This window comes from Neovison vison, chromosome 7, assembly GCF_020171115.1.
Source record: "Neovison vison isolate M4711 chromosome 7, ASM_NN_V1, whole genome shotgun sequence".
NCBI lineage: Eukaryota > Metazoa > Chordata > Mammalia > Carnivora > Mustelidae > Neogale > Neogale vison.
The window spans coordinates 179829213-179842108 of NC_058097.1; the positions used below are offsets into that span (position 1 = coordinate 179829213).

The following is a 12896-nucleotide window of genomic DNA, read 5'->3' on the forward strand; positions in this document are numbered from 1 at the left end:
GATGTTTTTATTGGGATTGTACCACATTTTACAATTAACTTGGGGAGGGATTGATGTCTTGATGATCCTGAGTCTTCCTATTCAAGAATACTGATATGTTTTTCTATTTGTTTACATTTTGTTTCTTTCAAGAGTGTATAAGAACAGGGGTCCCTGGGTGGCTCAGTGGGTTAAGGCCTCTGCCTTTGGCTCAGGTCATGATCCCGGGGTCCTGGGATCAAGCCCTGTAAGGGGCTCTCTGCTCAGCAGGGAGCCTGCTTCCCTTCCTCTCTCGCTGCCCATCTCTCTGCCTACTTGTGATCTCTGTCTGTCAGATGAATAAATAAAATCTTAAAAAAAAAAAAAGTGTATGAAAGCAGATGTTCCCTGCTCTATTGAAACTTAGTCTAGCGGTGAAGACAAAGATTAATCCTTTAGACATATGATCGATGTAAAATTGCTATCGTGGTGTGTGTTATTTTAGAAAGAGAGAGAGTGTGAGGAGGGGGCAGAGGGAGAAGAAGAGAGAGTCTTAAGCAGACTGCACGGAGCGCAGAGCCCAGAGCAATGCTGAGATCGCTGAGATGCTGAGATCATCACCCTGAGATTATGACTTAAGCTTAAACCAAGAGTTGGATGCCTAACCATCTGCACCACCCAGGTGCCTCTCTGTTACATTACTATTGGTGGTAATAACAAATTGAGTAAACATTTTAAAGCAGTATGCTTATTCCCCATTTACTATTGATAAAAAGTGATCAGTAATATCAGCTAACATTTCTTAAGTTGAGAAAGGTTATTAAATTAAGTGGCAGTGCTGGACCAATGGACATTTCTTTTTTTTTTTTTTTTTTCCACTAGATTATTTTACTCTTCATTAAGGCATTGATTTAGGGCGCCTAAGTGGTGGCTCAGTGGGTTAAGTGTTTGCCTTAGGCTCAGGTCATGATCTCGGGGTCCTGAGATAGAATCCAGCATTGCATAGTGCTTCCTCCTCAGTGGGGAATCTGCTGCTTCCTCTCCCTCTGCCCCTTACCCCTACTCATACTCATTCTCTATCTCTTTCAAATAAATAAATAAATAAATAAATAATCTTAAAAGAAAAATAAAACATTGGTTTATTTGGGGGCATTTCTTTTATGGTGAGCAATCCAGGTTTGATTCTTAGGTAGCCTCATTTACCTGTATTACAGCTGTATCGATATGTTCATCAGACGTGTATGTGGTTCTCTTAAATGCATACCATGAGTTCTGCCGTACTACATGTGGCGTAATCAGCTGTCCTGCCCCATGACTGAAAAGTAGTATCCTAGACTGTGAAGTTGTAAAGGAGTTAAAAAGTTTCATTTAGCCATAAAATGTTAAAATTAAGTATCTTCATAGCCAGTTAAGCCTAGTTTTTCTCCCACATCCATCCTATTTGTCCCTTGATGTTATTAATCTACCAGTCTGTGTTTTAGTAAGCTTTCCATAAAAATGGGATAAAGAAACTTTTTTTTGTAACCAAATAGACTTACCTGTATTTCTGAGGGATAGGACTGAGAGTCTGTATTTAATTCATTAATCATTGATCAAGATTTGGTGAACTCTTTGGTAAAGTAATCATAGTAATCATAGCTGTACCTTGGATTAATTCCACGGATTTGTAGAAGATAACATTGGAACAGAAAAAACCTTGAGGTTAGGAGATAAATTAATAGGCTTATAAAGTAATTCAGGTGAAAGATAAAAAATGCTTGAATGTAGGTCAAAGTAGAAGGGAGATTATTGACCTAGACAGTGTTGTAAGGACAGAATCCAGAAGCTTTCATAAAGGATCAGATGGGGAGCCTAGACCAGGATAGCAGCAAATCAAGGAATGAATTTGGGATTCTGGTCCGGATAATGAAATTTTGGCTCCATAAGTGCAAGTAAGGGCTTTGGGAAACTGTTGGTGGAGTAACCTTTGAAGCCTGTCATCAGAGCAGACAAGCCCACAGGCATAAGGATCAGTGAGGTGAAGGTTATTTGCAGGCGATATTTCGGGAGTCGAGAGGGAGGTTTGATAGGTAGTAGAGCAGTAGCTATAAGTGAAATAATCAGGAGGTAAACATTTAGAAGGCATCTTTTCTTGTGTTGGAGGATATCTAGGAGCTGGATAAAAAGTTAAGGTATAATCCGAGAAAAATCTTGAAGTCGGTTATTAGGTGATATTTTAGAAGGCAGTGCAGTGGTGTGACAGCAGAGGAATGAAATAGCCCTTTCTTCCTTTCGCCCTTCTCTTTCCACGTGTGTTTCCTATATATATATGACGAACAAATAGCACTTTTTTTTTTAAACCTGAATTGAAGTTATAATAGTAATGTAATATTTATTAAGGAAAACAAAATGGTATTGTCTTGCTGTATACCCAAAGGAAGCACTATTAGAGTTATATTTTTAATATTTTTGCCATCTTCCTCCTCCTAACTTCCAGTTTTCTTTCCTGTCCTTATTCTTTAACTCTGCACCAGAAGAGAGTTAGCCTTTGGTCTTCAAAATCTGACACATTACCAAAGATTTCATGAGAAAAGTTGATCCTGAAGGCATGCATTATTTAGGATTTTTGCTTTGTATACTGCTAAAGATGCCTGTGTTTTAAGTTTAATATTAAGGTGGACTTCGAGAAAATACTTTGGCTTGCTGTCACCTGCAGAAATACCATCTTCTGATAAGACTGAGAAATTGCAGGCTAAGCTTCCCCCAAAATACCTGAGCACAAATTCTTGAAATTTGGAGGGACATCTTTGCTTCTTCCACTGTCAACTAAGAACGCAAGCAGAATAAAAATATAAGTTCCAACTGCTGTGGAAGTGCCTCTGATCTATTGTGTTTATGAAGTAAACTCAGTGTTAGGGTTGCTATTTTAAATGTTGCAGCAGAGCAAACATATTGCTGAAACATATTGCTCAGAATGTATGTTGCACAAAAGCATACAGACCTGACTTTGCCTTTGTATGTGATTATTTTAGGAAAGCTAGTGCGGGTCCACAGTTAGAAACAGAATACATTTAAGATCTTTGCCTGTAACCTAATATCTTTTGTATATCTATGTCTTAAGTCATAGCTGTAGCTAATGTTTGTGTTCATATCATAGCATGAAAAGCTCTGATAGGTGTGACAGGGAAGTGTGTAGCATGTTTGCAGTGGTGTTTCTTTTTAAAACTAAGTCATAGCCCACCCAAATGAATTACTTTTTAAAGGGCGCCTGGGTGGCTCAGTGGGTTAAGCCGCTGCCTTCGGCTCAGGTCATGATCTCAGGGTCCTGGGATCGAGTCCCCCATCAGGCTCTCTGCTCAGCAGGGGGCCTGCTTCCCTTCCTCTCTCTCTGCCTGCCTCTCTACCTACTTGTGATCTCTGTCTGTCAAACAAATAAATAAAATCTTTAAAAAAAAAAAAAAAAAAAGAATTACTCTTTAAGGATCCTCGTAGAAAAGGTTCTACCCTGAATGAACTACCAGGGTTTCGTCTGCTTTTGTGCTGAAGTGTGTGTCTTATTTGTTTTCCTCCTAATTTTTAAAGCTTTCAGTGCCCACCCAATTCTTCATGTAGAATCTTATTCATTATTTCATGGACAGAAATCATTAAAAGCATTCTCTGCATTATAGAATCTAAATTGTTGGCTGTTACTAAACAATAATGAACATTTATACTTTATGACATATGTAAGTGTAAAATCAGCAGTGAAAGTTTTCTGTGAAGCAGTGGCCAGAATTGATTTCCTGTTTACTTGGTTATGATTATTGACTTCTCCTTACTTTTATTCTCTAGAGCATTTATACCCAGGAATCTTAATTACTACAAGAATGAAGCTAAATTGCCTATTTCTTAACAAAATAGTAAATAGTAGTTATGCTGTTAGTGAAATAAAAATGTGTCAGTTTAGTGTGAGCAGTCTTTTCTTAAATAGACGTATTCAGACAACTGTTATTTTTGTTTGTTTATTTTAAACTCATGCCTGAGCATAAACTGGTGATCCCCATATAAAGAAATAGGGCTGGGGCACCTGGGTGGCTCAGTGGGTTAAGCTGCTGCCTTCGGCTTGGGTCATGATCTCAGGGTCCTGGGATCGAGTCCCGCATCAGGCTCTCTGCCCAGCAGGGAGCCTGCTTCCTCCTCTCTCTCTCTCTCTGCCTGCCTCTCTGCCTACTTGTGATCTCTCTCTCTCTCTCTCTGTCAAATAAATAAATAAATAATTTAAAAAGAAAGAAAGAAAGAAAAAGAAATAGGGCGGGCGGGGGGAGGGCGCCTCTGGCACCTTGGTGGCTCAGTGGGTTAAAAGCCTCTGCCTTCAGCTCAGGTCATGATCCGGTCCTGGGATCCAGCCCCGCATGGGGCTCTCTGCTCAGCAGGGAGCCTGCTTCCCTTCCCTTCTCTCTCTGCCTGCCTCTCTGCCTACTTGTGATCTCTGTCAAATAAACAAATAAATCTTAAAAAAAAAAAAAAAAGAAATGGGTGTGTTTTGGGCATGTCATTCTTATGCTAAACTTTAATTTGATTTAAAACCCAGATTAGTAATAGGTTTTGTTAGATGTATTTAATTACCTTATATAATGGAAAGAGACTAGTAATGTTAGGCTATGACATGTAAGAGCTCTTAAAAGCTAGATACCTTTTGTTGAAAGCATTTTTTTTCTGAATCAACAGAATATATCAATGCTTATTTTTTATATACCAATGCTTATTTTTTAAGGATTTTATTTATTTATTTTATTTTAGGGAGTGCTCAAGCAAGCAGGTGGGGAGGTGGCAGAGGGAGAGAATTGTCAGTCAGACTCTCTGCTGAGCGCGGAACCCAACATGGGGCTCCATCCTACCACCCTGAGATCATGACCTGAGCCAGAATCAAGAGTTGGTTGCTCAGTTCACTGAGTCACTCAGTCGCCCCTCAGTGCTCATTTTTTTGTTTATCTAGCTAGGGTTTTAGCTTATGGCATAAATCCCCAGAAATGTTTTTGGCAGCCTTTTATTTTACTTGTAAATATTATCATAATTAACTGGAAAATGGTGCTTTCGGTTGTAAATATGAGTAAATTAAAAATTGACTTCTAAAGTTGTCAAAAGCCTTAACAGTACATAAGGTCATTCCCTCCTAGGCCACGTACCTCCTCTTTGCCCTCATTCTTTGCATTCCCATCACTATGTTGTGGCACCTGCTCTGAGTACCAGCACTGCCTCCAGTTATGCCTGTGCTGATTTTTGTGTGATGGGTTGGAGGCCATGGTCAGGAGATCCTACATTTGGCTTTAGATGAGGTAGATCACATTTTGTTGCTCAATCTCAGACTTAACTGTTAATCTGAGATGTACTGCATTCTATCCCAGTCTGTTCATGTGAAAAAAAATTGATCTGACTCTGCCTTGGTTTATATTTGCATGCTGTGTGCACAAGTATGAGAAAAGTAGTAGAAAATGCACAAGCTCTGGAGTTAGCCACACCTGGGTTTGATGCCAGTCCTGGCTTCATCTTTTAACCCTCTCCTCCTTCTGCACTGCTCTTTCCACACTGGCCTGCCTTCTATTGTTAGAAGCAACTGTGTTTTTTTTCCCTGTCTAGATACATGCTTTCCTAGGTCTTCTTGCGACTTGCTCCTTCAAATCATTCCACACAAATACCACATCCTCAGGTCTTCCCTGACCATCCATCCTATTTTCAAAGAACCCCTCCTCTCACCTGTCATTCATGTCATTATTCTGCTTTATTTTCTTCATAGTGTGTCATCTGTCGTTTGTTTGCCTGATTAATATAGACTGTTCTGCAGAATAAAGTGTCTTGTTTAAACCCTGTATCCTCTACACCTAGAGTAGAGTAGGTGCTTGAGAAATACTAACTTATTCTTGGAATTTAACCTCTCTGAGCCTACTTAGTCACCAATGGATTGGGAGTAATAATACCTCCCTTACAGGGCTCGTGTAAGATACATAAGCACAATACAAGCATAAGAGGCTTATTTTCTCACTTTTACTCCCCTTTCAGTGCTTATTAGGGATCCAAGATGGTAAAACGTTTAAAGAGTTCTTCGTCAATCTGACCTTTCTTGTTAAATGTCAGCTATTAATTTTGAAACAAGTTAGTTTATACTTAGTGTTAATTCCATGTGTTCCTTTTGGGACCAGGTATAAAGCATGGACTCTCCTTCCTAAAAATGGTATGAGTACACATGGGGGGATTCCTCTAATAATGTGCTCCCAGTTGAAACATGTCTGCCTGGGCCAATTTTCTATTACTGCGTAACAAATTACTACACACATACCAGCTTAAAACAGCACCTGTTTATTATCTAACAATTCTGTAGGTCAGAAATTGGGGCCCAGAATGGCTGGGTTCTCAGCTCCTGGTCACAAGGCTGAAATCAAGGTTTTGGCCAGGACCAGGGTCTTATATATTGGAGTCTTCTTTTAGGCACATGGTTGTTGGTAGAATTCAGTTCTATCAGAACTCAGTCTGTCTATCAGAATCCAGTCTTTCACACTCTGACCCCTGGTTGGCTCTTAGCCAAGGACTGGTCCCAGCTCCTAGAGGCCACCTTCAGGTCCTTGCCCTTTGCTTATCTCCACAAATGCCCATAGGCTCCTCCAGTGCCAGCGGGAGAATCTTTCTCCATTCAGGTCTCTTCTTCCAGGAATTCCTGGTTTCTTTTAAAGGGCTTATCTGATATGTCTGATCCCACCAGGGTAATTTTACTTTTTGCTTTTTGGTGAACTTAATACCATCTGATTGAGAACCTTAATGATGTCTACAAAGTCTATCACCTTTGCCTTGTAAGGTAACCTAATCAGGAGCCTATCCATTATACTCAAGCCCACCCATACTCATAAGGGATTATGTAGGCTGTGTACACCAGGTAAAATTCTGTATATATAAGAATATTGGAGCTGTCTGATGTATATATAAGAATATTGGAGCTGTCTGATGAACCACACTAAGTATAGGTGAGGTTCGGTGTGCTGAGGTCCAGAGCCGATGACCAAGAAAGAATTCTTGAGACATCTTTGGTGCAAAATGGTGGTTTATTAAAGCGCCGGGACAGGATCCGTGGCTAGGAAGAGCTCCTGCCCCAAGTTGTGAGCGGTGGCAGGTTATGTGGTTGGGGGAAGGTGAGGGGAAGGGAGGTTTAAAGGAGTTTTCATATGCTAAAGAGGGCCTACAAGGTGCCAAGATATCAGAGTCCTACCTGAGGCCTTGCCCTTGCAGCTTGGTCAGTGTTGTCTTTAGGCCAGCCATTAACATCAAGATAGTTGGGAGATTCTTGGTGGGATGTCACAATCCTGCTATCAATCATCTTTGTTAGTAAGATTTGGGTTTAGAAGAGATTTAACTATATTTATATTCCCTTCTACCTCAGCCTCCTTCAGTTTTGTTTATGGAGGGGAGGGTGACATTAGGGTTTGAGGAACTGAGTTATTTGCCTCTGGAAATTGTTCTATTGATAAGGGAACTTCTTTGTTTGTAGATCTCTAGGATATTTGTAAACCAAGGGAGACTCCTGTCTTGCAGGATTGTGATCTCTGCAAGTTAACTATCTGTTTCTCGTTTATGGCAGTCAGGGGTGCCTGAGGAATGTCACACACATTACCGAGGGGAGCGGGTGGAGAGGGGGACGCAAGGTGCCAGCTTTTGCTTTGTCCTCAGCCAGCCTCCTGCTCCCTCATCATGTCCATCTCAGAATTCTGCCTACCATGTTGCCATAAGATATTAAGTAAAAGGCTTTGTTTAGGGGAGTTTGATTGTCATTTCAAATATGCCCAGCTTGCTAGGTTTTCCCCCTCATAATTCTTTTGAAAAACAATAATAATTAAACTGTGTTTAAGAAGGTTAAGGAATGTAATTGGCCTTTAAATTGTGTCACCATGATGTTGTTTTTAGATTATGTAAAATCCTTTTAAAAATCTTCTTAGATTAAAAACACTTTTAATCTGTAAAATTTTGTTTTTGGAAAGGGTTCTTTTGAATTGTCAAATATTATAATTTTTGTAAAAGCCATTTTGTCTAAGAGAATGTATTACTTCATACCCACTATAACTTAGCATAGATTTAAAGCTTGACACACACATACATATATAGTAATCTAATTAAATCCCTTTAAAAACCAAAGATACCTTTAATCCAAGTTAAGTCTATTACTAGTTTTAGTTATCTTTCATTCTGAATGATGCTCTGGGTTAGGTTTATTTCATTAGATGGTGCTGACAACATATTGAGCAATTCAAAATGGTGTGATATCCTGGCTATAAACAAGGTAATCTGCCCTAGAAAATCTAATAATTTAGTAAATATCCTAATAAAGTTGTGATAAATTTGATGTTTTCTAAATGCCATGTGAAAGTTATTTGACCAGTATAAAGAACAAGAGTTTGGTTTATGAATTGTTCATCTATCAGATGATAGCCCCCCTCAAAAAAAAAAAAAAGATTAATTTCCTTTTTAAAGATACCTACACCCAGTACTTTGATAAATTTGAATGGTTGTTTGGTTTTTGAAAATGTCCAAATATTGTAGTGGGTGAATAATATGAATCAGTAGACCAGATAAGATTTGCTTGCTTAACTCAAGCCATTCATTTTGCATTATTTTGGCCTTGACATCTCTCTAGTTCAAGTACCTTCTCTCCACAGCTCATCTCTGCTTTCTAAACACTCTGTTTCTTGTTGCTAATCATGATTCTGTATCTCTTATCTTAAGGGATGCTCTCAAACTGGTCCAGTTGAAAGAAACGGGCAAGATTACTGAATCCAGGCCCACCCCAGCCCCTCCAGCCACTCCCACAGTGCCTCCACCCTCACAGGCCACAGCCACACCGCCACCGTATCCACGGCCAATGATCCCACCACTGTCAACTCCTGGACAACCTAATGCAGCGGTAATACCATTTGAGTAGACTCAGTTTTTTCCAGATTTCAGTGAGAAAGAAAACAAGAGTCATTACTATCTCTTAACAAGTGACTCTACTAATCCATGTTACTAGTACCTGAAAGTGATAAAGGGGAAATACTCCAGATGTTTTGTTTTGCGCAAACTTGATTTGTTTGTGTGGTGCTGACTTCCAAACTCATTGCTGTATATGTATGTTCTGTAATTATGATACTTTTCATGTAGCTTTTCTTGGGTGTGGCACTATTAATGGGTAGCTGCCACTAGCCCTCTTCTGTGGCTGTTTGATTCTGACTGAGAGAATGGATAGTCTCACTGTCAGAGACTGCACTGCTAGACATTCTTTTTCAGATACAGGCAGTGTAACAACCCTTTTTTATTGTCAAAATGTTCCATTTTTGCCTCTTTTTACCTCATTCTCTTAGTATCTTTCATGTCATTTGCTTCCAGTCAGAAGAAATGCAGGATAATCAGGTTTGTGAAAAACTGAATGGGCACTTGGGAACTAAACACACAAACATATCCTCCTCTTTCTTCTGGAGAAGTATATCCCAGTAAATTTCAGAATAGTTGCAAACAGTATAAATTTCTTGGGAAACAAAATTCTTTAGTGTAAATTCATGATTCATGATAGCACATACAAAACATTTATGTGTAATCAGATCTTCTATTTTTAAGAAGTAGATTATTCAAATTAAGAACATAAACCTGACTTTGAAATTTTTATGGTATATAGAGAGCATTTATTCTGTTTGAACAAGTTCTCTGCCAACCTAAAATGTTTAGTTTTGAAAATCAGGTGTATTTTTAGCTGCGTAGTTGTTATTCTGAAGTGATTTTGATCTGGTCCCAGAATGGCGTGAAGGAGAAGGAAGGAATCACATGTGGTTTAAGGTCCATCCTGCTTTTGGTAAAGCTTCAAGGAACAGAGAAGAAAAGCTACAGTATAGAGTTACAGGAAGATTTTATTATCTCAACTATACTTTATATTGTGAATTTTTAGGAAATATGATACTCATGTAATTTCTTTTTAAATTAACAAACCAAAGAAGAAATGGTTTGGCAGATTATCCAATATATTGAATTACCTTTTTCTACTGCAGGCCATTTGTAAGTACGAATTGTCTGTTGCTGTTTGTTGAATTATTGTATGCTTTGAGTTTTATTAAGAAGTGATATTTGTAACAGAAGTTGCTTACAGGTGCTATGAGTGTGTGTCTGTCTCTCTGTTTCTGTTTCACACAGACACCCGTGGGAGAACTATTCACGACTTGGGAGATTTCTTTTTGATCATCTTAAACATAGTAACATAAGATGACCCATTTATAACTAAAACATGAATTGTACTATTTTCTACAGTCGTGTACTATAAAATTAAAACTCTCTGGATTTCTTATATTCCTCCTTATACTAAGAATTTTTACTTGTACTTTTCCTATAGTAATTGTTAATTATTACCGAAAGCTAAGTCACTGAGACTAGATTTTAGTTATGGAGTTTGTTTTTTCCATTTCCATATTTATGGTTTAATGGACAGATTGCAATTTCTTTGCAGGGCACATTCACTGAAATCCCTGCTAGCAATATTCGAAGAGTTATTGCCAAGAGGTTAACTGAATCTAAGAGTACTGTACCTCATTCATACGCTACTGCTGACTGTGACCTTGGAGCTGTTTTAAAAGCTAGACAAAATCTGGTCAGAGGTTAGTAAAGTTACATTTACTTAATACAACACACATGAAATCCTTTACTTTATAAAGGTACATTGTATAACTTTTTATTTCAGTTTCATCATCTGGGTGTATTTTAGTGCTAGAGAAAAGAATTGGCTCACTTTTCCAATGAGAAACAAACTGGTTCCATAGTACTGAGTAAATCATGCTTTTGGTATGATATCTGAACAAAGCAGTAATTATTAACATTTTAGAAAGTATAAAATCCCAACTGATTGAAGAATGCTTTAGATTTTACATAGATCTTAAGATATTCCTGTGCTTTATACAAGTTTTAATTTTTTATTTCTTCTTCCAAGTGAACTTTCTGGTTATAAAATTTGCAGTGTACCTCCCAGCAGTCAGTTAAAACTAAGGTTGCTGGGAGACATACAAATTTTTGCATGAACTGATGTTTTCTTTCTTTCTTTCCAATCGGTATGGCTTTTACTTCATTTTCTTGGTTTATTGTACTGACTAAGACCTCTGGTACATGAATGAATGTCAGCGGTGAAAGCAGACTTTTTGCCTTGTTCCTGATCTTAGGAAAAAAAATTCATTCTTTAATGTCAGTTATAGGTTTTTGTAGATTCCTTATTTTAGGTTGAGGAAATTTATATTCCTAATTTGCTGAGAATTTTAAGCGTAAGTGAATGTTGAATTTTGTCACTTTTGTGCATCTTTTGAAATAATCTTTTCCTTTTTCACTCTGTTATTTTGGTCAGTTATATTGGTTAATTTCCAGATGTTGAATTAACCTTGTATTCCCCCAAATCATTAATTTTCTCACCTATTTCTTGATCTCATTTTCTAAACGTTTGCTAAGAATTGGGGCACCCAGGTGGCTTAGTTGGTTCCTGGCTCAGTGGGGAGCCTGCTGCTCCTGCTCCTGCTCCCCCTGCCTGTGCTCACTTTCTCTCTTTCTCTCTGTCAAATAAATAAATTAAAATCTTTAAAAAAAAAATAAAATTTTGCTGAGAATCATTATATCTGTGCACATGAGAAAAACTGTAGTTTTCTTTTCTTAAAGAATTTTTTTTAAGATTTTTTTTTTTTTAATTTATTTGACAGACACAGCAAGAGAGGGAACACAAGCAGGGAGAGTGGGAAAGGGAGAGGCTGGCTTCCCACTGAGCAGGGAGCCTAATGTGGGGCTTGATCCCAGGACTCTGGGATCATGACCTGAGCAGAAGGCAGATGCTTAATGATCAGACCACCCAGGCACCCCCCTGAAGATTTTTTTTTTCTGTATTTGTTACCAGGTCTCACAGAATGAATTGGGAAATGTTCCCTTCTCTTTTATTTTCTGAAAGAGTTTGGGTAGAATTGGTTTATTTCCTTTTTAAATGTTAAGTAGAATTCACCATTGAAGCTCTCTAGGCCAGTGATTTTTTTTGTGGGGAGATTTTTAACTATGAATTTTTAAAAATAGGTGTAAGTTATCTGTTTCTTCTTGAATGAGCTTTAGTAGTTTTTGTCTTCTAAGGAATTTGTTTATGTTATCTAAGTAATGAAATTTACAGTAGTCCCCCCTCATCTGCAGGGAGTACAGTCCAGGACCCCCAGTGGAGGCCTGCAACCCCTGATGGTACAAAACCCTGTATATACTCTGGTTCCTCCTCTGTTTACATACTTAAAAGCTAGACACAGTGAGAGATTAACAACAATAATAAAATAGGACAATTTTAATGATAATGCTGTAATAAAAGTTAAGTCAGTGCGGTCTCTCCCTCTCTAAATATTGTATTGTACTCACTGTTTTCATGATTCTGTGAGATTACGTGCCCATGTGATGAGATCACATGAAGTAAATGTCGTAGGCATTGTGACATAGCGTTAGGCTACTGCTGGCCATCTGGTGGTAAGTCAGGAGGATCATCTGCTTCTGGGCTGCTGTTGACCATGGATGACTGAAACTGTGGAAAGCAGAACCATGAATAAGGGGGTCTGCAGTATTGGCATAAAGCTGTTCATAACAGTACCTTATTATACTTCTAATGTCTATATAATCTGAAGTAAGGTCCTCGTTTTCAATGTTAGTAATTTGTGTCTTCTTACTTTCTTGATCATTCTGGCTGAAGATTGCTCAGTTTTATTGATCTCTTCAAATAATCTGCATTTGATTTCATTAACTTTCTCTATTTTTATTTTCTTCTCATTGATTTCTGCTCTTAACCTTTATTACTTTTTTCTGTTTGCTTTCGGTTTAATTTTCTCTTTTGTTTTCTGGTTTCTTAAGGAGAAAGCTGAGATCAATACGATATAATAAACCTTATTCCTAACATAAGCATATAAGGCTTTCAGGGTCCCTCTTGG

At 38.2% G+C, this 12896-nt stretch overlaps 1 protein-coding gene across 2 annotated transcripts in view; it reads left to right on the plus strand.

Moving 5' to 3' along the window:
• The window catches only part of PDHX (pyruvate dehydrogenase complex component X), a 70892-nt gene that overhangs the window by 40409 nt on the left and 17587 nt on the right, over positions 1-12896 (plus strand). For both annotated transcript variants that reach the window (XM_044259067.1, XM_044259066.1), the window contains exons 6-7: positions 8680-8857; positions 10424-10571. In XM_044259067.1, the coding sequence (XP_044115002.1) occupies positions 8680-8857; positions 10424-10571 (326 nt within the window). The remainder of the gene's footprint in view (positions 1-8679; positions 8858-10423; positions 10572-12896) is intronic.